Here is a 23,287-nt window from a genome sequence, read left to right on the forward strand (position 1 = left end):
GAAGTGTCCAAGGCCAGGTTGGACGGGGCTTGGAGCAATCTGGTCTAGTGGAAGGTGTCCCTGCCCATGGCAGAGGGGTGGAACAAAATGAGCTCTAGGTCCTTTCCAACCCAAACTATTCCAGCATTTCATGATTTTGTGGCTTTGTGCTCCCACAGGTAGTGTGTGAGCAGAGGGGATGCCATTGGGAGTAGTACAGGAGATGCCAGATCTGGGACAGGACACAGAGACAGACACTTTTCTCTCTTAGATTTATAGAAAAAAGCTTCACCAAACTGAGCTCTGAGGTTTAGCTCAAATGCTGGGAGATGGTTGTTTTTTATCAATAAGATTTGCTCAGTTATATCAGCCTGACAGTGATTTTTGCAGATTGCCCTCCTGGAAGAATAGAGCCTTTCCACTGGTAAGAGTTTATGTTTTGAAGCTGTGGCAATGAAGAGAATTTTCCACTGATCTCTGTGTTGGAAACATAATTTCTGAAGTTGGCATAATTCAGTTTTGCTCTGCTGTAGCTGGAGCTCCCAAGGTGAAATAAGGTAAATCACATTAAGGCCATTTGGAGCTGAGTGAATTGGGTCAAATGGGAATTTCAGGCAGGTTCATCACCAAGAAATTCAATTGTCTGATTAACTGAACTGAACTTCCCTGTCTGTCCCTGCATGGAGGCACAAGCACTGTCAGGTTATAGCAGGAGGAAGTGTCTGTACCACAGGCACAAATGTGAAGGGCTGAGTAAAATGCAGCCAGAACTGTAGTCAGAAAAATTTAGAGCAAAGTTTTGGGTAGGAGGATTTCTTAAAGAATGTCCATGTCAGTGTGTGTTCACTGGAAACTTTTTCTCACTTCACTGGATATCTGCAAGCTGTCCTGGGGCAGGAAAATTGGCAGAGGCTTAGGACAGACTTGCTTGGATGCCCTGGCTGTGTGGTCCCAAATGCCTGAGAAGAAACACCCTTGGAAGCAGAGACTGTTGGGGATGGACCCCAGCTTTCCCAGGAGCCCCAAGGACAAGATCTGTTTGAGGCTTTGCTGGGCCTAACTTGAAAGTTGATGGGATTTTATCCCCTTCACAAAGGAGAAAAACAGGCCAACCCATGCAAAGGTTCCCCTCAACTGGCTGGCACGTTGTTTTCCTGAAGGGCACATAATTGTTTTATGGGGGTTTCGCTCGACTTTGCACCGCTGAGCAGTTCCTTGTGCCAATATTTGATTATGATGATGGAGTTAATAGATGAGCTCGCTTGTCCTTCCTTAACGAATTGGCTGAGCTGTACAACAGAGCGGTTGGATTTGTGCTCCATTGCAGCTCGGGGAGCCATCACTGTGAGATGTTATCTTCTCAGAACCAGCGTCCTTTATCGCAGGGAAGGGAATTGAATTGGTTTAAGATGGTGCACTGTCAGTTTATACATGTGCTTAGGAGAGCTCTCAAGCCTCCTCCACCAGGCCTAGGGTGAGAGCTGAACGGCAGAGAAGAGCAGGTCTCTGGCTTCAAGGATGCATAGGGTTGTTTCTAAACATGTCAATAAACCATTGACCAAAGAGAGTGTCACTTGGCCTCACTGATGCCGCTGTTAATTGTTAAGAGCTGCTAATGACCCATTCCTCCAGTGGTACCTTCCACTTGTCAGCATTGACCTGGCCTCTCCCAGACAGCCACAAGCTCTGGCCTTAAACAGCTATAAACAGAAAGGGGACTCTTTCCCAGCCTCATGCATATTTTCTGACTTTTGTTTCCCCCACCCCACAGCTCCTCCGGGTGAAGGCTCAACCCACCTCACCCTCCTCCCACAGCTGAGGGGTCCTGAAAAACACACAGCTGGGTGGTCAGGAAGTGGTTGCCTTGTTCTCTATCGGGTTACCTGGGCAAGAAGGGAACTTTGCTCTTCAGAGATACTATTTATCATCAAATTCACTCCACCTTGGACCAGATAATGACAATGCTGAGGCTTGGGAGCAATCAGATGGGCTGGAGATGGCACTGCAGCCAATGGAGCAGCCCCAAGCTGCAAATTGCTCCAGCACAGTTTAGTTGGATCAAAGGCTCTGGCCCACACTTGTTAACAGACTCACTTCTATACTTTTATGAGAAGATATATCCTGAAACAACCTTCTGCTTTGTACAGAAGGGCTCGTGGGATTGAGGCTGTAGGAAAGCATGCATTCTTCAGACAAATAGCTCTCGTTATTCCGGATGCCTTCATCCCTGTCTTTCAGTGGGATGAATAAATCACCAATTGTTGTAAAAATGGTAGTATCAGTTTTAAAGACGTTTTTGACCCTGTCAACAAGGAAGTATAATACCCATTAAAGCCTGCTTTCATTTCTAGAACTGCAATGCTCTTTTGTTTGAATGTCAGGGACTATCTGTGAGGATCTGAAGGAACGCGAGCCATGAAGGGATGGAGCAAGGCCATATGCTCTGCCTGAGCTCCAGGACTAGCATGAAGGCCCCAGAAGGACCTGTCCACACTCAGATGATGTCTTCCCTTGCAACACCATGCCCATGGTTAACACCAGCATGTCCTTATTGAAGCCAGGATATGCCAAAACTTGTCTCTTCCTTACAAGTCCCAGAGTCCACCTAAGCTGAATGCAAGGCAATGGCCAAACAGTTTGGACTCAAACAGAGGCTAACCTGGCCTTAGCACTGCAGGAGAGTTGGTTTTGATGAGTCAAGTCCAACATCAAGGATCAGCTCCTCAGGTTTTGCCATTTGCTAGGGGACTCCTTCTCAGGCTCCAACCTTTAATAATCCAGCCCAACCAGGCTGAGGTTGTTTAGCAATTAAATAACATAAATCCAGAAGCTAGATTAATAAACAGTCTGGTCTGTCTAGAGCAGTCTACAGGGTGGAGAGATAAAACTATAAAATATTTATTACCGGCTTGGGGATGAAGTCATTAATTTAATAACTACCCATTGCTTTGCTTCTTACAGTTGTTAGCAGTCTGAAGGTTACAGAAGATTAGGTGGGAAACTTACTGCTTCCCTGCTGAGTGGAGCCTTTCCCATGAAAGCCAGGGCCCAGCTCCCATCTGTCACTCCATTACGTTCGGAGGTGGTGAATATATTACCGAAATAAAACAAAACAGAATTTCAGCTGGCCACATGGCAACCCTCCGTGAAATTTAATGAGGACACTGCCCTTTGTGCACGAGACCATTCCCAACAGCTGTAGAGATGAAGGCAGGAGGATCTCTGTCGACGCTCACCGCTTGCTCACGACGTGGCTCCCACGGCGAGCGCGGCCCCCACAGCATCACGAGGGCAGCACGTTGGGGGACGGGTGCTTGGGCTGCCTCTTGTCCTGAGGGGTCAGGAGAGCTGTCTGAGCCTCCCCTCATCGAGGATTTCTCAGTGGGTCTTCAGGTTTTCAGGAGAGGGAACAAGGGTATTAGCTGAGTCCCTGCTGTGATCTGATATTGGGGAGCATCCTGGACTCAGATCCACACATCCGCTTTGCGGTGATTATGGCTGGAGTCCCCTGATGAGGGGGCTCCCCCGCTGACAAGTACAATTTGCAGCGATGCTGTAGCAAAAGTCATGGGGGGAGAGTGAGGGAGGGAGGCTGTGGGCCCTCGGCATGTTTTGTCAGGGGTTTCATCCAGGGACAGCAAAGGGCTGTCATCTGATCGAAGCGCACGGGGGGTAGGGTTTGAGCAGGAGGCAGTGTGTGATGTGGGACATGTTCCCCCCACCAGCTCCTGCTGAGGGGCTGAGACACTGCTAATCCTTCCCGAAGACTGTCTTGACAGCGAAGGTAATCAAATTGCCTAAATAATTTAATCAAATCTTTAGCCTGTTTTGTAAAATAAATGAAATAAAAATGGGCACATACTGTGAGCACAGGACAGAGACCACAGCATAGATGAACACAGGGGTGCAGCCACCCAGCCCTGCTGGATGGCCCCTGACTGCAGACTCCCTGGGGAGGACCAGCAGCACTTATTGTCCGTCCCTGTCCCTGAGAAGGGCAGAAGAAACAGCTCAGAAAGTACTGAAGGGGGCTGAATGGCTCCTGTCTTGATGGAGCCACAGCTCCCCTGAAGGGCCCAGACTCCTTACTCAGCCACCAGCCTTGGAAGAGCCCCCTGCCCATGGGTATCCCTGATCCTCCTACAGCCTCAGAGAGCTGCAGAGCCACAGGACCAATCCCAGACAAAGGAGAAATGAGTGGGAGTCCTAAATGGGTGACTTGAGGAAGAAAGAAAAGTCAACAGGAGAGATGGTGGCCACGGATGGAGAAAGGCATCTGTGCTCTCCACCAACAGGAGAAGCAATGATAAGCACCTGTGGGTCATGCAGTGATGGACACTGGTTTTCACCTTGTGCATTTGGTGTGCCTGGAGTTCTGCTGCCAATCCAGGGAGCACCTTATTTTCAGGTAACTTCCAGGTGGTCTGCATGTCTCAAGTTATCCTTGGTGACTGTCCAGGGGAGAAAGGAAAACAATGACCTCAAAATAATGTTCTGGCTTCTGCAGGCTCCCACAAAGGAGATTCTTGCATGAGGTTTGTGGGCAGCTCAAAACAGGCAAGACCAAAGCTGGGTCTCCAGGTATTGGAGATGAGAAGCTCTGGACAGGTGGATCAACCGCAATATCTTGGCCAAGACTTTGCACTGCGTTTTAATGACATCAGGCTGTGCTTTAGCATAGACAGAGTGAGATTTTAGTGGTACTTTTATCAGGGTAGAGAGGAGAAGGAAAGAGAGAGAAAATTCTTGTGAATCATAACAGACCTGCAAGATATTTCTATTGTCACCCAAAAAGTAAAAGAAACATTTCTGCAGAGCATTAACCTCAATTTTTCTCTCACAGCAGACTAATTTGGAACTGTCAGCACAAGCATCTTTGTCCTGACCATCCTTTACCCTGGTACACATCCAGCACAGGCAGGGCTAACTGCAAAGGCCCTACTCCAGTATCATGTCATCGCATTACCCTTTCATTTCTCTTATCAATGCTGCCATTCAGTTCCACTCCTTATTCCCAGTCCTTATCACAATGAGCCAAGAAAGTGCGGAGCGTCAGCCAGGAGGAAAAAAAAAAAAAGAACAGGTGAAATTCTGATGTTGTCAGCTAAAATACTTTCCAGATGAGCTCTGCCCACAAAGAAGCTGAATCTTGGTGATTTAGTTGCCAAATTTTGCATTTGCTCCCTCTCCCCCATCTCTTCTCTCAGCTGTGGGCTCAAAGTGGAGTCCTGACACTGCAAAGTGTTAATAGAATTAGTCTCCTGCTATAAACTGTTCACTGGGGCTTGTTAGCTCAATTGTTGATGCTAAACTCTTATCAGCAGAGCCACCTAAAAGAGCATTAATCAGGAAAGGCTGAACTCCCTGCCTGGGTCACAGAAATTTAATTAAACCTCAAGTAAAACTGGAAAATCATTTTGAAAAGAGAAGAGACGAATGCAAAATGCTTTTCATCATTTGATTCTGCATCTTCGTAGTTCAAACCCTCAGCTATGATTTCAAAGGGAATTTTGCCTGAGTAAAGGCTGAGTGAAACACAGACAAGACTTTCCTCAGTGCCACCTTTAATACAAAGGTCCTGATGCTGATCTGGGGTAAATGAAATGTGAAAAACCACTGAATAAGGCCTGCTAAGGACCTGGACCCACAAATGCAAAACAGCAGAGTGCCTGTTTCAAGTAAAATAGCAATCTCCTTGAGTAAGGTTCTGTTATGGTTAAGGTTGTGTTCTGGTTATTAGCTTATGGATTTGCATCTATTTTCCATTTGCTGTGTAAAAAGTCGCATGCAACAAAGCGTTTATTTGGTAGATGCAGAGAAATACCAGTACCAGTGTTGGGATGATCTCGTGTGGGATATTGTGTGTAGTTCTGGGACCTCTCTTTGGAAAAAGAAAAGATTAATTTATCCTTGAACAGGTGCGGGGAAGGACTGGCAGAGTGATTAGCAGAACAGAGAACCTATCTTAGGAGAGGAGATTAAAAGAGCTTGGCTTGTTTAGCCTAGAAAAACAAAGGTTAAGAGGGGATATGATTACTCTTCATAAATACATTCAGGGTGGGAGGAAGGGGAATGATTTATGTTAGAGGATAATATGGGTAGGAGATCAAATAAGGTGCACCTTGGCCAGGAATAAATTCCCATTGGAAATCTGAAGATGTTTTCTTATTGTTGGAGGAGGGAGGTTTTGGAAAGGCCTTCTGAGCAGGATGGATGAGCCCCCATAGTCTTTATGGGGAGATGGACAAATGTGGCTGGCTCAGCCCGACAGGTGAGTTTGCAGGCAGGACATGTAGAACTGCCAGAGGCAAAGCAGGGAAGTGTGATATGGCTGCTGTCTGGTTGCATTTTTATTATTTATGAATCCATAAAATCCATTGATTTTATTTAATCCATGAATCATTTAAAAGACCCAGGAATCGTTTTCTTACCCCATAAATATGAAAAGCTTGATTTTTGAGATTTTTATTTGGCAGTCGTGCCCTAAATCATGGCAGAGACAGAAGAGAGACAGGGCACAGAGCAGGGCTCACTGACTCTCCTGGCAACACCATGAAAAGATGAAGCACCTCGCTGCTCCACGTCCTCACTGTCACGGATCTCTGGTGACACCTTCTCCCACTCTCAGCCAGGCTGCACCAACTCCTGGCTGCTTTCCTTTAATGACACACTTAAGTGAGATGAATCCAGGTCTTTACGAGTCCTTTTTCCAAGTGGCAGTGGTTATGCACAGTGCAATACAGTGGAAATCAAGACATATGCTCTTCCCCTTGCTTCAGCAATTGCTCACAGAGCCCTTGGATGAAGTGAAGCAAGAGAATAGCTTTAGGAGACACACACACACACACACACACACACCCCTCCCTTGCATGGGCAGGAGGATCTCAAGTGATTTGCTGTCGGTGTGTTAATAATAATATCAGTATAAATGCATAAGTCTGCATGTATTTGCATATATGCATATGTGTGCATATGCACAGTAGTATTTGCATATGGAAATGTACAGTGCCAAACTGACCAGAAAAGGCAACACAGCATATTTTACAAAATGAAAAAATGGGAAAATATAACCCCGTGATTTAATGCTCCCCCAGCTCTTAATTTATGTGAGTCATCCTGTCACTCACTAATTACCCCGTTGACTTAAACAACCATCTGTATTGCCAGGCTGCAGGTCAGCTCAGGCTGCTGGGCCCTGGCTTGGGGGCTAAAATGCATTTTACTATTTGATCTTCCAAATAAATAAAAACATCCCATTTTGACTGATCATCACTATGACAGGGTTCAGAAGTTAATTCATTCTGACCGGTGTTTCAAAAATGCTTATTAAGGAAATTGGTTTGAAAAAAATGAAGGAGGAAACTGTAAAACACAGGGAAATAGAGACAAGGAAAGGCAAGAAAAATCTTGGCTTTGGCTTGCCAAAATTGCCTGCTCTCAGCAATTATCTCAGCTAACAAAGGATGGAGACTTGGTTCTCTCTGGTAAGATTGGGGGTTGCTGAGAGTAGGGACAGAGGTTGTACTTGTGCCTGTGAGGGTCCCTGCCCTGCCCCAGCCTCGGAGAAGATGCTGAGGTGGAACCTCCGAACCCCACAGCAATGCCTGTACTGCTGGGGACACCTTGTGGTACACGGCTGGGAGAGAGTAACGCTGGGATTTAAGTGCCAGCAGGCTCCGTTTTCCCACTCTCACTCCGCTTTTCCCACTCCCGGAGTCTGCGGGGGCTCTCCAAGCCGGGGGCAGCTGCCCACACTCATTTACGGACAGCACAGAGGCAGGAGTGAGTTACTCATCTACCACTGACTGTAACTCCTGGCTAACAAAGCCCCAGGTGAGCTCTAAGGAGGAAAGGAAGGTGTTTTTAAAGCGCAGGGAAAGAAGGAGCACGAAGAATTGGCAGCTGGAGACCCACGGAATCATGAAATAGCCAACCATTCTGTTTTGCTAAATGTGGGGGAGTTTGCAATTTTATCAGAAAATTTTTGGCTTCCTCCAGAGCTGGAGCCCAATGCTATGACATACATGGAGGTGTTCTCAGCAATAACTACATTTTCGAAGAAGGTAGGTGGGAAAAAGCCCCTGGGGGAGCAGAACCAGGGGGTGCCAGTGGGAAGCTGGGGATGAGCCCATGGAGCAGTGACAATATGTCTGCACAGGCACAGCTTGGCATGAGAGATTTGGGCCATGTGCAGCAGAGATGTGCATGTGCAGAAAATAACCTGTCTCTTGGGGGTGACTGTGTCCTTTTAGCTGTTCCCTCCCCATCATTGTGTCCCTGACATGTTTGGGGTGCTGTGAGGTGGGAACTTGCAGTGGGTAAGTATCTTCCCTGTGTGTTTCTCCTGGTTAATTCCTGCAATTCTCTGTCTAGAAACAGAGAGGCTGCAAGTCTCATTGGTCTTGGCAGTTTAGGGCTGGGAGGACTCATGAATACACCTGGGAGAGCACATGGTATTTGGGAATCCCTAAAACATTCCTCAAGGGCATTCTGGGCTTCTTGAGGACTCGCTGCTGCAAGAGAGAGGCACAAGCAGTGCTCCCCTTTGCCCCTGCATGCTCTGCCTACACTGCAGGTGCTCTAGCAATAACAGGGAATTTTTTTACCCAGCTTTTATTTTAATAAATTTTGCACCAAAAAAACCAAAACCCAACCAAACAAAAAAACCCCCCAAAAAACTCCCCCAACCCACAAAACAACTGCTATTTTTCAAGTGATGCTAGTGGCAAGGAAGCAGATGCTGAATGGAAGCCCTGGAATCACACGTGCAAGGAGTTTGTCTGTCCTGCGTTTGCAGTTTCCGCTGCGTTGCCCATTGTGCCCGAGCACAATCACCACGGCCTGTTTTGGTTGAATCAGCAAGGAGGAGTTTCAGTGCTCGCTCTCCCACCAATAATCCCATTCTCCCAGGCAGCTGTCTTCTGCGAAATGAAAGTGCAGACATCTACAGAATTACCCTGCTGCCTGTTTGCAGAGTCTGCTGTTACCACGTTAATGAAGGCAGCTGAGATAATCACCTTAAAGCATAAATAAATCTCGGATGCTGATTCACTTTCTCCTATTTGAGTCTCATTTACCAGAGTAATTCTTATTTTCTTTTCTCACTGCGGGCTTGTTGTGTCTGCCAAGACAGCCTTTTTTCCACAATTCATCTCCAGACAACTTAAATCAAGAACCCTCTTGTTTAGATGTCGTTCTTCCTTCTCATTTTGCAGCTGTGTGTAATATGGAGTCCATGAAGATCTAAGGCCAGTCCAGACAATTTTGTTTGATCTGCAGCCTCAGCCAGAGCTGTGTGGGTCACTTAAACATGAAGACAAACACACACTTTTAGAGGATAACTTCTCTCAGTCCGAGACAGGTCACAGGAGACACCTTTCCCCCTTGTCTTGTCAGGCCCTGCCATGTTACAGCCACTGAGCGAGCTTACACAGGTAGGTAAAATTTAAATTACATGCCTAACACTCAGATCATGTTGGGGGATCCCTCACTACACAAATGGCAAGTCAGATATTGTGAAGTTTTACAATACTCCATGTTTCCTTCAAGGCTCAGCCCCTGGAATCAGGTGAATTTGCATCTCACTCACTTACTCCTCAGTAAATTCATACCTGGCATTTATGGTTGCAGTAAAAAAAACCAAACCAACAAACAAAATTCAAGGATGTAACTCAAGTTAGGTGTTCACAGGCTCAAAATTAAGAATATCAACCAGTTCTCACAGCAATTTTTATTTTTTTTTCATTAAGCTCCCATGATTTTTTTCCCCAAGAGTGACTAATATCAGAACACCTGGTTCAGCTCCAGCGCCAGGACTGTGTGTGCCAGCTCTGACTGGCATCTCCCCAGCTCCTCTTATCCCATCCCACGCCTTGGGAAGCCCTGATCCCAGCGGGAGCTGGGGCACTGTGCTGTCACCGTGGGCATTAAAGGACTGGAAGAACTGGGCGATGAGCTGAAGCAGCAGGCGTGGAAATGCAGCCCCGTGCTGGGAACAGGCAATTAGGGCACGGTGGAAGGGCACAGGGCTGGGGGAAACCAGCCACACTGGGACTGGGAGATGTTCCCAGGACAGATGGGACAGAAGGGACTCCTAGTCTGTGTCTGCTCCTGGTACGTTGCATTGGGTTTGCATGGCGAGGTTTTGGCAGAGGGGGCGGGTGGGGGGTACAGGGGTGTGTTCTGTGAGAAGCTGCTGGCAGATTTCCCCATGTCTGACGGAGAATCCCACCGGGCTCCATCCCTGCGGCTCCCGCACGGACCCAGCCCCGCAGTGGTACAGCCCTATCCGCCCCCGCGCCGGCCCCGCATGGTACGGCCCGCACGGCGCCCCCCGCCGGGCACAGCAGTGGTGTGCTCCACGCGCCCCCCCCAGCCCGCGGCGGTGGTGCGCGCCGCGCGTGCGCAGTGGCGCGGCCGGCGCTCAGCTGGGCAGTGTTTACAGCCCCGAGCGCGCCGGCCTGGGGTGAGCCGAGCGGAGCCGAAAAGAGCCGAACCGAGCCGAGTGGAGCCGAACCGAACCGAAAAGAGCCGAACCGAACTGAACCAACGGAGCCGAACCGAACGGAGCCGAGCGGAACCGAACCGAACCGAAAAGACGCGAACCGAACCGAACGTAACGGAGCCGAACCGAACGGAGCCGAGCGGAGCCGAACCGAACCGAACGGAGCCGAGCGGAGCCGAACCGCGGCCGCTCAGGTGCCTCTTTTTCTTATTAAATCAATAAATAACCCCACCTTTGCCGTTCTTCCTGCAGCGCGTTATGGCAGAGCAGGGATTGCCCTGGAGACCTGCTGGGGCTGAGGAATTGCGTTCGTGCGCCCCGTGCATTGTTCGGAGCCGTCCCCCGAGCCCCCGGCGGTGTTTGTTTGCAGCGGGAGGGAGGGATCGCTCCAGTCCCAGGGTTTGGTTTCGGGTTGAACGCAGCTGCTCACGTGGGGCAGGTTGCTTGGTTTGTTTTTCTGCTTTTGTTTGTTTTCTGCTTTTTGTTTGTTTGTTTTCTGCTTTTTGTTTGTTTGTTTTCTCTCCCGTTCGTTCGCTTTCTGCTTTTTGGTTTGCTCGTTCTCTGTTTTGTTTTCCTTAAAGGGGGTGTTTCCCCGGGGGGTGTTTCAGCACCAAAACGCTGCTGGGTTTGGTGTCCCGTGTTGTGCGAGCAGCGAATTTTTGCGCAGTGAACTTTGTCCCTGGCTCGGATTTGTGGAAATCTCTTGGTTTTGCGTAAAAATTCCAGCTGGGCTTGTTGTGGAGGGTGAGGGTTTTCTTTTGAAAAGTTTGTTAAAAATAAGCCCTACCCACAGTCTTGGTTCCCACAAAGTTAAAGAAATATATAGGATTACATTAAGAGGAATTTGAGTGTCAGGAGTTCTGCACATAAAGCAGTAATTTTATTGGAACTAAGTTAATGTCCAGTAAAACTGATTATTTTTTATGCCTGTCACAGCTCGGATGTTCCTTGATCTCGTTAAAAAAATGTTTCAGACAACAGTTGTTGTTGTGTTCCATGTTGTAGAACATGGAAAAACACTTGTTCATATAGCTGAGCTAAAACCAGGTCAGACCAGTTGCCCCAGTGGAGCTCACGTACGTCAGGAGGAATTTATTGGGGATCCAAAGTGGAACATTGTTAAAGGCACAACTTTGTATTCTTAGTTTAAACCTAAAAATCAATTTATTTTTTTTTTAATAGCAGAAAGAGTAGCAGAAATAAGCAAGCCTAAGAACAAAAATATGTAGAGGAAACTCAAGGGAATCAATACCCTCAGAAAAGAGAGTGTTTTAATGTGGAATGTTACATAAAGTGAATTGAACAAAGATTCAGGTAACCCTACATGTGCAAATGCACAGAGGTTTTGAGTATGTAAGAGGAGGGGGGGAAAATAATTGGTAGATTAACCCACCTGAGCCTTCAACTTGATGTGTTTCCACTGTGAAGTAATAAAACACAATCATTTTTCGGAGAGAAAATGAAGGAGTCACTGTCGAAAGGAGAGGGGTGGCTTTTTATTTCAAGTTTTATTAATGGTCTTGAACTGGATTGATGTGTTTTGAGGCATGAATGGATTAAAAACTGGCTCGAGGTCCCTGCCTAAGTATATCCTGTTTTGTGTGCCTCTCCAGGTAATCAGAATGGCATGTTATTTGAATAACTGTGAAATTTCCTTGGAGTCCTGCAGCTTTTCTGTGTTTCCTCTGAAAACGAAAGTCTGTAATTTGCTCTTGCTGAATGTAACAAATAAACTCCCAGCAATTTTGCTGTAGGCAGATCTTCTGATCCCAGGAATGAACTGCAAAGCTGCTGCTTCTGTGGTTATTATTGTGAGCAGGGAAAGGCATTGTAAATAAATGCATTGACAGAGTCATGTTGGGTTTTCTGGAAAGGATTTTTTTTCTTAAGATATGAGAAAGGGGGAAGAGCTAGGTTAATTCTGAGTGATAAGTTCTTCTGTGTTCTTCTCCCCCCATACCTTTTCCTTTAAAACCTGTAGCTGTTTAACTACATGAAGCATTATAACCATGTGTAGTGTAATGCACGGTCAAGGAAAGCGTTTCCTTTCCTTACCCCACACCCACAAGCCTGAGTAGGTCCATGATGGTGTCAGTGAAGTCAGAAGTGTTTGTAATTCAGAGATCTCTGTCACTCAGGAGTTACCAAATTGAAGGTGAGCTCTTCTAGGGCTTAAGAGGACCTAAGAAATTCCACAGGCTGCAGTGGAAATTCTCTCTGCAGTTGCTGTATCATTAAGTGCTTTACTAATGGGGGTGGCTCAAGCTCTAGAGATGAGCTGTGTGAAAGTGCATTTATTTGCTAAAGTAAGCAAGGTTGATGCATCAGAATTGTTGGGCATTTTTAACCTTTGTGAAATCAACATCCTGATGCACGTTCAAAGAAAATGTAATTTGAGATTTTTTTGGATTTGCTGCCTGTGTCTTAATTGATGCTGTTAGAGATAGAAAGTCTGCTTGTGACCAGAATTCTGACAGACAGGCCAAACTTGCACTGTTGGTTGGACCTGCAGTGAAAAGTGACCTACGAGCACAGGAGCTGGAATAATCCTTTATATAAAAGAGTTCAGTGGAAAAGCTGACATGCTGGTAAAATGTTGGGAGCGTTTGAAGACAGAACTTGCACATTGAAATTGCCTATTGTGATTTTCTTCCCCCCCACCCCCCCACTAGTGTCAGGTACTGGATGCCAGATCTGCTGCATTTTGTTTTCCATTGTTGGAATGGGGGCTGGGAGTGCTGCTGGTGATGTTTTTCCAGTGCTTGAGGTCCTTGGGAGTACAAAAAGGTCTCTCTCAAAGTACTTCACACACAGCAGCATAATTTAGCGTTGAAGTGCACGTTCTGTTCCTCACCTTCCTTTATTCTTTTACTTTTAGTGTCTATAGAAGACTGCTGAAGATGGGAGGCGCAGTGAGTGCGGGAGAAGATAACGATGAATTAATTGATAACCTGAAGGAAGCACAATACATCAGGACAGAACTGGTGGAACAGGCCTTCCGAGCCATTGATCGAGCAGATTACTACCTGGAAGAGTTCAAAGACAATGCCTACAAGGACTTGGCATGGAAGCATGGGAATATTCATCTCTCAGCACCGTGCATTTACTCTGAGGTGATGGAAGCTTTGGATCTGCAACCAGGGCTGTCATTTCTGAATCTTGGCAGTGGCACTGGTTATCTGAGTTCTATGGTTGGACTCATCTTGGGTAAATACCTTTTCGATCACGTTAACTGTTTGTGTTAGATTTTGAAAAACATGTTTTGAAATCTGGAATGAATCATCCCTCAAGTAATGGAACTAAAAGATAGCTGGGAAAGTAAAGAATGCATTAATCCAGCTTGTTTATCAGGGTTCTTGCAACCTTCTCTCTGGAACCAGGTGGGATTCCAGATTTCTGTGGCAGATCAGAACAGGCACAGATGTATTTCCAGAGGTGGTTGTAGTGGATTCCTGCAGGAACATGAACTTGGGTTAGTTTCCTTCTAAAGATGACCCCAGATCAGGACCAGGAGTACAAAGCTGAAACCAGGATTAAGCATGTCCACAGAAAGCTGTGACTACAACTGCACTGTGCCTGTTTCTGTTCACACTGTGCTGTTTAGACTGAGACATGTTTGAGGTCCACTTTTGACACTTTCTAGCAGACGGGTGGGAATATTCTCTGGAAAACACGGAGTGCAGCAAAACTGATTTTGTGACCACATCTACAGTGACACAAAGCAAATCACCCAAGTGCAGTTGTGCCCTTTCCATTCACCCAGGGGTGTCTCAGTCAGAGCTGTGCTGCCAGGATAGAGAGCAAATGGCTGTAGGGTACAAACTTCCCTTTAGTGGGTGTCAAGAATTTTAACTGCTGAGATGTTTGTTCTCAGGGTAGAGTCTCCCTCCCATCTCCCATTTGTGGTTTTCTCCTAGTTTTGTTGAGATTACCAGGGATACCAATATGTAACTCCAGGGCTTTTATATTCTTTAGAATTTTTTCAAAAATTACCCTGTCAGTTCTGAATAAAAAACACAAGTGCAGAACAACTTCTGTATCTCCCAGTTTATTTTTGCTGTTAATTGAAGTACAGTGGATGATGACTTTTCCTGATTCCTTGTCATATCAACAAGGGGGTATAAAAATAATATGAAAAATTTTTAGGGATGTATTAAAACATGCAGGCAGTTGTTCTGCCTTGGAATTTTTTTTCCAGGTTTTACAGCAATGGCAGCAGTGCTTCCCTGCTATGGAGAAGTTTCCTGCATAGTTGAGAGCAAATGAGTCAGAATCAATTGTGCAAGACAGGCTCATTTGCTGCCAGAAATTGCAGGTATAGGGTTGCAATTCCCATTGTAGTGCTAAGAGAGCTGACCCTACACAAACACTGACTGTCTGACACTCACGGGAAAAGTCTGTTCCAGGAAGTAACCCAAACTGTATTAATCCTGCTGGATTTCGTGGTGTTGCCTGTTACCTTTATCCTGGTGTTCCACGTTTGCAGGTCCCTTTGGTGTTAACCACGGCGTGGAGCTTCACTCGGACGTGATCGAATACGCGAAGCAGAAATTGGACTTCTTCATTAAAACAAGCGACAGCTTCGACAAGTGAGAGCAAAATGCCCGTTGGGGTTAATTTTGTGCATTTGGCTTTAGTCGTGGTGGTTCTTGGCTCCCATGTGGCCCCTCTGGATTCAGGGTAATCTGAGGATTCGGGCTCCTTAGGCTTGCTGAGCTGCAGTGTGTGACCTTCGCAGCCCGTGTGTATTGTGGGGGAGTTTCTGATTTGTTTGCTGTGTTTTCAATAGCCATGCTGATGTTGCAGGGCTTAGAGGGAGCTGAGGAAGTTTGTTTGTTTTGAAATGTACCTGCAGTGACAGCTCGAAACTTGCAATTAACTATACTTGTTCTTTTTGTGGTCTGGGAGCGTGCACGGTGAGGAGAAGAATATGAACTGATTTCTGTGGTGGCCTAATATGTTTTATCTGAAAAGAAGAAAAATGACGTTTTAAAATAAGGAGGTAGTTTTAAGATGATTAAGTTGGTACTAAAACTGCTTGGGATTTGATTGATGTTCTTCCTTAGAACCTCCATTTTGCTGCTGTCACAAGTAATAACTTTCCAGCAAGATAACCACTGCCAATAGTAACCTCAGCAGTAAAAGTTGTAGCTGTCATATTTTTGGATCCGTTGCACAGTTTGTTCAGACGGGGAAGCGAAGCATCTGTGGATACCTGATATCCTCCTCTCCTGGGAGGAAGAAAATTAAAGTCATTACATGCTGGATTTTAGACTACTCAGCCTTGTGCTGCTCCTGCTGTACTGGAAAGCTGCTGATGAGAGGGCTGTATTTTCTGGATGTTGGCAGCAGGCTGACGGTTTTTGGCGTGGATGGTGCTCTACTGGGTGTTTTTTTTCAGAGTCACATTGCTATTGTTTAAATAGATGTTTTAAGGAAGACTTTTTTTCTCTCTCCAGACAAATATAGCTATGGAGCAAAAGTGAGCTGAATTCAGGAATCATCATGACTGGAAAGTTGGCATTGCTGAGTGATGTCTGCTGGGTTGTGCTGTTGGAACACCGTGTGCAGGAACTGTTCACTGGCTGCTCTGAATGTCCAGCACGCTTTGCAAAACCAGAAAGCTTCAGGAAGTGTTTAGGAATAAATAGATGCTATATTGAGCTGCCACTCAAGATACCAGTAGAAGAATGGATGTGTTGTACAACTTCATAAATGTAGGGCTTAAAACTGATGTAGTTTTGGAGCGCGTAAGAAAAGCAGAAGCATCATAGAATCATTCATTTTTCTTCTACACTGAGTCAGAAATGCTGTAGGCAAAAGGTCCCTTTTTTTGTGAAGGGTAAAATCACAGTTCTTTTGAAGCTAATGGCAAAACTTCCATTGGCTTCAGCAAAGCATAATTCTGTAGCATCAGGTGATAGTTCCCCACATCTGAAAGCCAGCTTTTGAGACTGCAACAATAAACCCAGGTGCAGTCCTTAAAAGACTTTTTTGTCTGCAATCAGAGGTCTAATATTTATATTTGCATATTATAACTGAGTCAGCATCAGGTGACTAAAAATAGCTTGTTCTGAAGAGTTCCCTGCATCTGAAGTATGAAATTATGCATCCTTATCCTTTGGAGAGTTTAATCCATGAATTCTGACCTCATTGTTCTGTGGTTTTGAGACTTCTAGCTCTGTTCTGTTACAATAATGTCTAGAATATGTGGGCTTTGGAGGAGAAATCCTGTAAAACTGAGGGTTTTTTTCAAGTGTCTTTTGTAGTTTAGTTTTTTCAGAATTTTGAAGATAATTCATTGGATAAATTGTATTATTCTTGTCTGATACAAGTCGTCTTCACTTTCAGATTTGAATTTTGTGAGCCATCCTTTGTTACTGGCAATTGTTTAGAGATTTCCCCGGACTGCACTCAGTATGACCGTGTTTACTGTGGTGCTGGAGTACAGAAGGAACACGAGGACTACATGAAGAACCTCTTGAAAGTTGGGGGAATTCTTGTCATGCCTCTGGAAGAGAAGGTTGAGTGCCTTTCTTCTCCTGTTTCTCTTTCAGTTATTCCTAATTCTGATCTTGATTTAGTCAATAGCTGTTCCTTTATCTTGCCCTTGTAGCAGGTTGAAGAAATCATTAAGTGCACTGGTTTTTCACTATGAGTGGAAACTGAGCTCTGCACATTCATAATATTTAAGAAATTTATAGTTCTATCAATCTTTCACATATTGAAGTCTGTTGTTAATTGCAATTTTACTTTCATGCTGCAGAAAATGTATGCAAGGCTTCGTTCAATTACGTAATCTAGTGTTGGGCTTGATGACAAAATACAACATTTTGCATATCCCAACTGGCTTGTGAAAGAGCCTGCAAGATGTCTCTATTTACAATTGTCAATGGAGCCTTTTAGTAAAAAGTGGGCAAGAGCCCCATGTGTGAGCTCAAGATTGCAATTCAATTTTATCTCTCTGGTGTAAAGATGTGTTGTTTTAATGGGCTGAGGTGTAGGTGTCTGACCTTTTCTCTCTGTCAGGGTACAGAGCAGCAGGGTGCAGGGTTCCTTCCGAGTACGATGGTGTGCAGTGAGTTAATGCAGGAAATTTGAGCTGGAACATAAATCCAGTGATCTGCAGACCTCTTCAGGAGTGAATGTTCATCGGTGACTGAGTTTTCTCAGGCATCAGACACAGCAGCTCTGGCCCAGAATGGAGGAAGGTCTGGGAAAGCAGTGTCCCAAACTGCCAGTGCCCTTGCTCTGTTGCAAGAGTTACTTAGGGCTAATCCTGCAAGAAGTTCCTATTTTTTATTTTTTTTTTTAAAAACCCACCAGTGTTTCTCCTTATCACCTTTTACTGTTGTAGCTTCCAGTACTTTAACCACTTGTTCAGACAGAAAAGTCATTTGTTCATTTTTTTTCTGTACAAAAATCTCACTGTAGTTCACACAATGGACAATAATCTCCTTGTTTTGGTTTAGTTGACTAAGATAACTCGTACTGGTCCTTCTGCCTGGGAGACCAAGAAGATTCTTGCTGTTTCTTTTGCTCCTTTGATTCAGCCAAACCACGCAGATTCAGGAAAATCAAGGCTTGTTCACTTGCGTGAGTACAGACATTCCTGAGCATGGGGGAGGTTTCTTCTGCTGTTTGGCTGTGAGCTGTGTGACATCCCTGGGAATCCTTTCAAGGAAAATTACTCCAAGTGCTTCCCTTTTGAACAGTTGTCTGTCTCGTGCAAGAATGGGAGTTGCATAAAATAGATTCTAAATTGTGGAGTCATAGAATGGCCTGGATAGGAAGGGACCTTAAAGATCATCTGGTTCCAAAGCCCTGCCATGAGCAGGGACACCTTCCACTAGACCATCATTCCAAATACAAATGATTTCTTGTGTAATTGTACCTGAACTTTGAGGGATGTTTGGTTGTTGGTTTTGCACGTGCAGACAATTCAGTCCTGAATTATGTACTGTCGTGGTTCTCAATGGGAAATACACACTCAGGACCTGTGAATAAAATACCTACTCAAAGGCTCTCATCCCACAGCAATTCAGAATTATCCTGAAGCTGGAATGCTTGAGGAATACAAGTTGTGCACTTCTTGGTTGGCTTTTTGAAGTGCAGGTTGTATCAGTGGCCTCAATCTCTAGATTAGGATTTCAGGGTCGAGAAGCCTCTGAAGACAGAGATACCTTCATAAAGAGATTAGTCAGGCTTTGGTCTTATTCTGGAAAGGTGTCTGCATGACAGAAAGGAGCTCGGGAAACAATCCATACTGTGCTGGAAAGTCCACTAAGTGCATGTTTCAGCATGTTTTGTATGTAGGTTGCTTTATAGTGAGACCTGCGCATATATTACATGTAATTTTTTTCTGCTTCCTTCAGGTCCCAGGAAAGCTTAGTCGTTGGTAGAAGACAGGGATTTTTTGTTTCAGTTTTAGTTCATTTTAGTTCATGAATGTGTGTGTATTAATACATTTTTTTCTTTGTACTCTATGAGTTATGTCATGTATTTATGGGCTGGCAGCAAATACGTGTAGAAGACAGGACGGTCTTCCAAACCATTACTGTGGGAGATATTTCAGTACAGTAACTTATTGTACGCTTCTATAATTACTTCTACAAAATGGTTTCCATCCTGTCTTCTCCCACTAAGTAAGTCTGAAGCAGTTTTTGAAGAGCATAAATAGTACTTGTGTTTTATAAATACAGAACTTGGCAAAGTTGAAGTAACAGCTCAACAGAAAAATCATTTTATGGAAGAGTTAAATAAACTTCATGTCTAGTTATCTACAGTAGGAAAGTAGCTTTTTCTAAGTAATTAAACAATCACAGTTCTGGTTGCTAAGTGTGCATTCTTATGATCTTTGAGATGTGTATCTTAAAATAATTGAGAACTTGAGATCAAAACAGGCAAATTTTTTAATGAGACAAATGCGCAATTAAATTTTGTTTGGAAAGTTGCAGTGCAGTTTATCTGAGTTGACAGGAGCTGAATAGAGCTGTTTGTGTAATCGCAGCAGGGATTTCAAATGGCCTGATTTAATTTGAGCAAACAGAACTTTTCCTGTGAGTACTTTTGGGAGAGGGGGGGTGGAGTTTCTCCGTGTCTGCTCACGGGTTCTGTTTCGTTCCAGCCCCCGTGGCCGTTCGCAGCCTGCAGGACCTGGCTCGCATCGCCATCCGAGGGACCATTAAGAAAATAATTCATCAGGAAACGATGAGCAAAACTGGGAATGGGCTGAAGAACCCCCCGAGATTTAAACGGAGGCGTGTCCGTCGCCGGCGCATGGAGACCATTGTTTTCTTGGACAAAGAGGTCTTCGCCAGCCGGATCTCCAGCCCGTCAGATGATAACAACAACAGCGAGGACATCGAGGAGGAGAGGCAGGAAGAGGAAGAAACCAAACCCTCTGAACTAAAGCCAGACCCTCCTGTAAACTTTTTGAGAGAAAAGGTCTTGAGACTGCCTTTGCCCGATCCCTTGAAGTATTACTTGCTTTATTACAGGGAGAAGTAGTTTCCTGCTTCTAGAAAGTGGGAATTAGGCAGAAAATAAAGTACTTCTTAGGGCTTGACAAATGTACACCACTTGCTTGCCTGCAAATGTGACCACGCAAGGCAGTAGGCTGGGGAATGTGGCTGCTGTAAACTTCAACATTATAGCTTTTTTGAGTTTCTTTGTCCTTCTCAGTTGTGTGCTATAGTTTTATCCTACAGCAGGGATTCCTTAGGAAGCAAGTTGGTGAAATGCTCAGCTGCTTGTGGAAAGGAGGATTTAATTCCCTTGAAACTAACTGCACAGAGATACTCTTAAAAATTTCATGGCTTCTCTACTGAATGTCAGTTTTGAAAAACTCTTAAGCAGTTCCCCAAAGACCTTTCCTGTCTGTGCTCTCTCCCACTAAACCTGCCATGGGTTTGCCATGGTGTGTGTTTAATGGACAGTTAAGATTATTAGTAAAACCTGACCTGGCCAATCTAGTTTCTTCCAGTAATCTGAAAAAGCACAACTTTTACAGAAAGGAAAGAAATTTTTGGCATTACCCTTGTGGCATCCAGGTTTTGAATGAGAAGGAAAGCATCAGCTCCACTTTGGTTGCTCTGTTTTGCTTATAAACTCTATATAATTTTTCAGTAAAAAGTAAAAGTGTTTTACAGAATACTGGTTTTCTTAATGGGAACCACCTGTTCTAGTGAATGAGTTGTTGGGGTTTTTTTGTGTTTTTTTTTTTTATTTTTTAAAGCAATGGAGGCAAAGTGAGGAATTGCAAAGCTTGCTTGACTTTGACAGGTTGCAGGGGTTGTCAGAGCTGGGACTGTGGTCTCTGGAAATGTTTACAGAGTCATTCTGAATGGGGAAGAGGGTAGAGAGGAGCTGCAGAGCAGTGAGTTTGTGAAAACTGACTGTGAAAGCAGAATCTGTGGGGTTTTACTGTCGTGTGAGATAAGTGTGATCATCTGGGCTGAACAGAGTGAAGTGCAGAGCGCCAGCCTGAGAGGTAAATCAGCCCAATATAGTTTTCTGGAGGGTGTCTAGAACCTGGAAACAGTCTAGAAAGCCAGACTGGTGCAGTTTTTAGGTGTTCTGTGTGTGCCCCTGCTGTGGCAAGGTGAGCTGACTGGAATACAGCTCGTGCACATGAGTTCCACATGTGGTGTGTGCAACCAGGTTGCTCAGCTTGGTGCATTATTTCATTCCTGCAACAACGAAGACGTGTTTTAACAGGCTCACGTGGAAGGACTTGACACTCTGCAGTTCTGTGGGTGTGAGCTCTGATTTTTGTTTGCAAGTCTTCCTGTCGTGGTGGTGGAAGGAGATACCGTGGAATTATAGAATCACAGAATGGTTTGGGTTGGAAGGGACCTTGAAGACCATCTAGTTCCAACCCCCTGCCGTGGTCAGGGACACCTTCCACTAGACCAGGTTACTCAGATCCCCATCCAGCCTGGCCTTGAATAGTTCCAGGGATGGGGAGTCCACAGTGTCCGTGGACAAAAAAATATCATGTTTAGAAGAGTTTTCCTTGGTTCAGCCTGTTTGAAAAATCTGCCTAAACTGGTAAAGGCTGGAAAGAAACTTGAGTTTGTGTTGATGTGAAATACTCCTAAAGCTGGGGGGGGATGAAAGGCCCCCTCTCAGTAGGTGGTGCAGCTGTGTTAAGGCATTGCCCCATCTGAAGCACTAAAGTTGGTATCACTTTGGTATCTTTTTTTTTTTTTGTGTGTATGTGCTGTCTCCTCATTCTCTGAGGAGCAATGAAAGAAAGACAGTCTTGCCAAAAATACGCCGGGTTTTCGGTTAATGGTCCCGAGTTGCACAACTTGCTTCATGATAAATAGTGTTTCAAAGTTTTGTGTGGCTTTGAAAATAAATGGATAACTCTTGTATGCCTGAGCCCGAAGTGAAGAACTCTTCCTTGCTTCATAGGAGTTCTGTTTATCTTTGACAATATCATCTCCTAATACTGTATGATGTGCCTGTGGGCACATAACACAGGCACAAGCTGTGTTTTGCCTCTGGTTTCCTAAGTCTCCACTTCTGGTCTAAATGGCACCCCAAATTAGCTTGCTCCCTCTGGTTTTTATTTCTCTAATTTAAGCAGGGCAGTTCTGTGGCCACTGAGCTGATGGTTTCCTGTAAACGTGCACGTACCCACCGTGTAATTCTGGCAACTGCAATGGATTTCTTCCCACAGATGAATATCCTGAATATGGTGGTAAAGAGAGGCTTAATCTACGTGTCATTATTCTCTGTGCTCCCCCAAAGGCTGTGGCCTCTGTATTTGTTAGATGTTCTGCTTAATAGGTGTCATACCAGGTGCCTTTGTGTGTTATGGCACAATTTCCACACCTCTCTGTAGTTCAGGGTACCTCCTGCTTTTGGCTACCAGGTCATCCTTTGGTTTAATTATTAAACTTTTAAAAGAGTTCCTTTAAAAATGGCATTAAACTTCAGGTTCTTACTAGTAAGCCTTCCTGAGCTTCTGTTAGAGCTGACCAGTTGAGGGAGAATTATCTTTCATTTATCCCTGTTTGATTTTTATTCCCCATCCCAGCCGCAGTTGTAAAAGATAATTTATTGGATTTTTCACCAGATTTGCCTTTTTTATTACATTTGCTAGATTTTTGTAGCTTTCTATAAGATGCATAAATACTGCTATTTTTTTCCTGGATGAAGTTGAATAAATAAATATATATATACAGGAAATTTATGTTCTAAGTTGTCAAATTGTCCCCTTGTTCAAAAAAAACACAGGTCCAAACAAACACATAGTAGAAATTTTATGTGTAATATAACTGTGAAATAGTATTGCTAATAGCCTGTAAATAAGGGGGAACTGTAAATACATTTTCCCTGTGCACAAGCACTTGCACTGTAGTTTTGTAGGCATTTCTAGTAGAGGAATTGTATTAGAGCTGAGTTTGTATGGTCTGTAAGCTGTCTAGGAACTGTACCTGCTTTGTTTCCTTTTGTGTTCTAAGTAGTCATCACTTTTATTGTGACTCCTTTTAGGTTTCAATCCTGCAGTAAATTTGGAAAAGAACTGAACTTCAGGCTGCTTTAATCATGAGTGTGTAAGTTGAGAAATCTCTCTATTGAAACTAGAGTTAAATTGGCCTGAGGCATGCAGAAGTGTTACACAATTTAAACTTTATTAATAAGTGTTTCTGTATCAATAAATTCAGTAAAGACTTTTTAGCCTTCTTAACATGGCTTTGCATCATGTTGTGATTAGAATACTTTGTAGATAAGTGCTTATTTTCATAATTGAAGGGTAAAACACTAGAACACTAGAAAAAAACGTTTGGT

General features: G+C 44.6%; 1 protein-coding gene across 1 annotated transcript; it reads left to right on the forward strand.

The window, feature by feature from the left end:
- Positions 1–10,502: 10,502 nt before the first annotated feature.
- On the forward strand, positions 10,503–23,186 carry PCMTD2 (protein-L-isoaspartate (D-aspartate) O-methyltransferase domain containing 2). Its single transcript, XM_064674000.1, has 6 exons — positions 10,503–10,677; positions 13,362–13,690; positions 14,970–15,072; positions 16,835–17,006; positions 17,956–18,079; positions 19,611–23,186. The coding sequence occupies exons 2-6, from the start codon at positions 13,384–13,386 to the stop codon at positions 19,991–19,993; spliced, it is 1,089 nt and encodes a 362-aa protein (XP_064530070.1). The 5' UTR covers positions 10,503–10,677; positions 13,362–13,383; the 3' UTR covers positions 19,994–23,186.
- The last annotated feature ends 101 nt before the right edge of the window (positions 23,187–23,287 follow it).

The sequence above is a fragment of the Pseudopipra pipra genome, chromosome 17, assembly GCF_036250125.1.
Source record: "Pseudopipra pipra isolate bDixPip1 chromosome 17, bDixPip1.hap1, whole genome shotgun sequence".
Taxonomy (NCBI): Eukaryota; Metazoa; Chordata; class Aves; order Passeriformes; family Pipridae; genus Pseudopipra; species Pseudopipra pipra.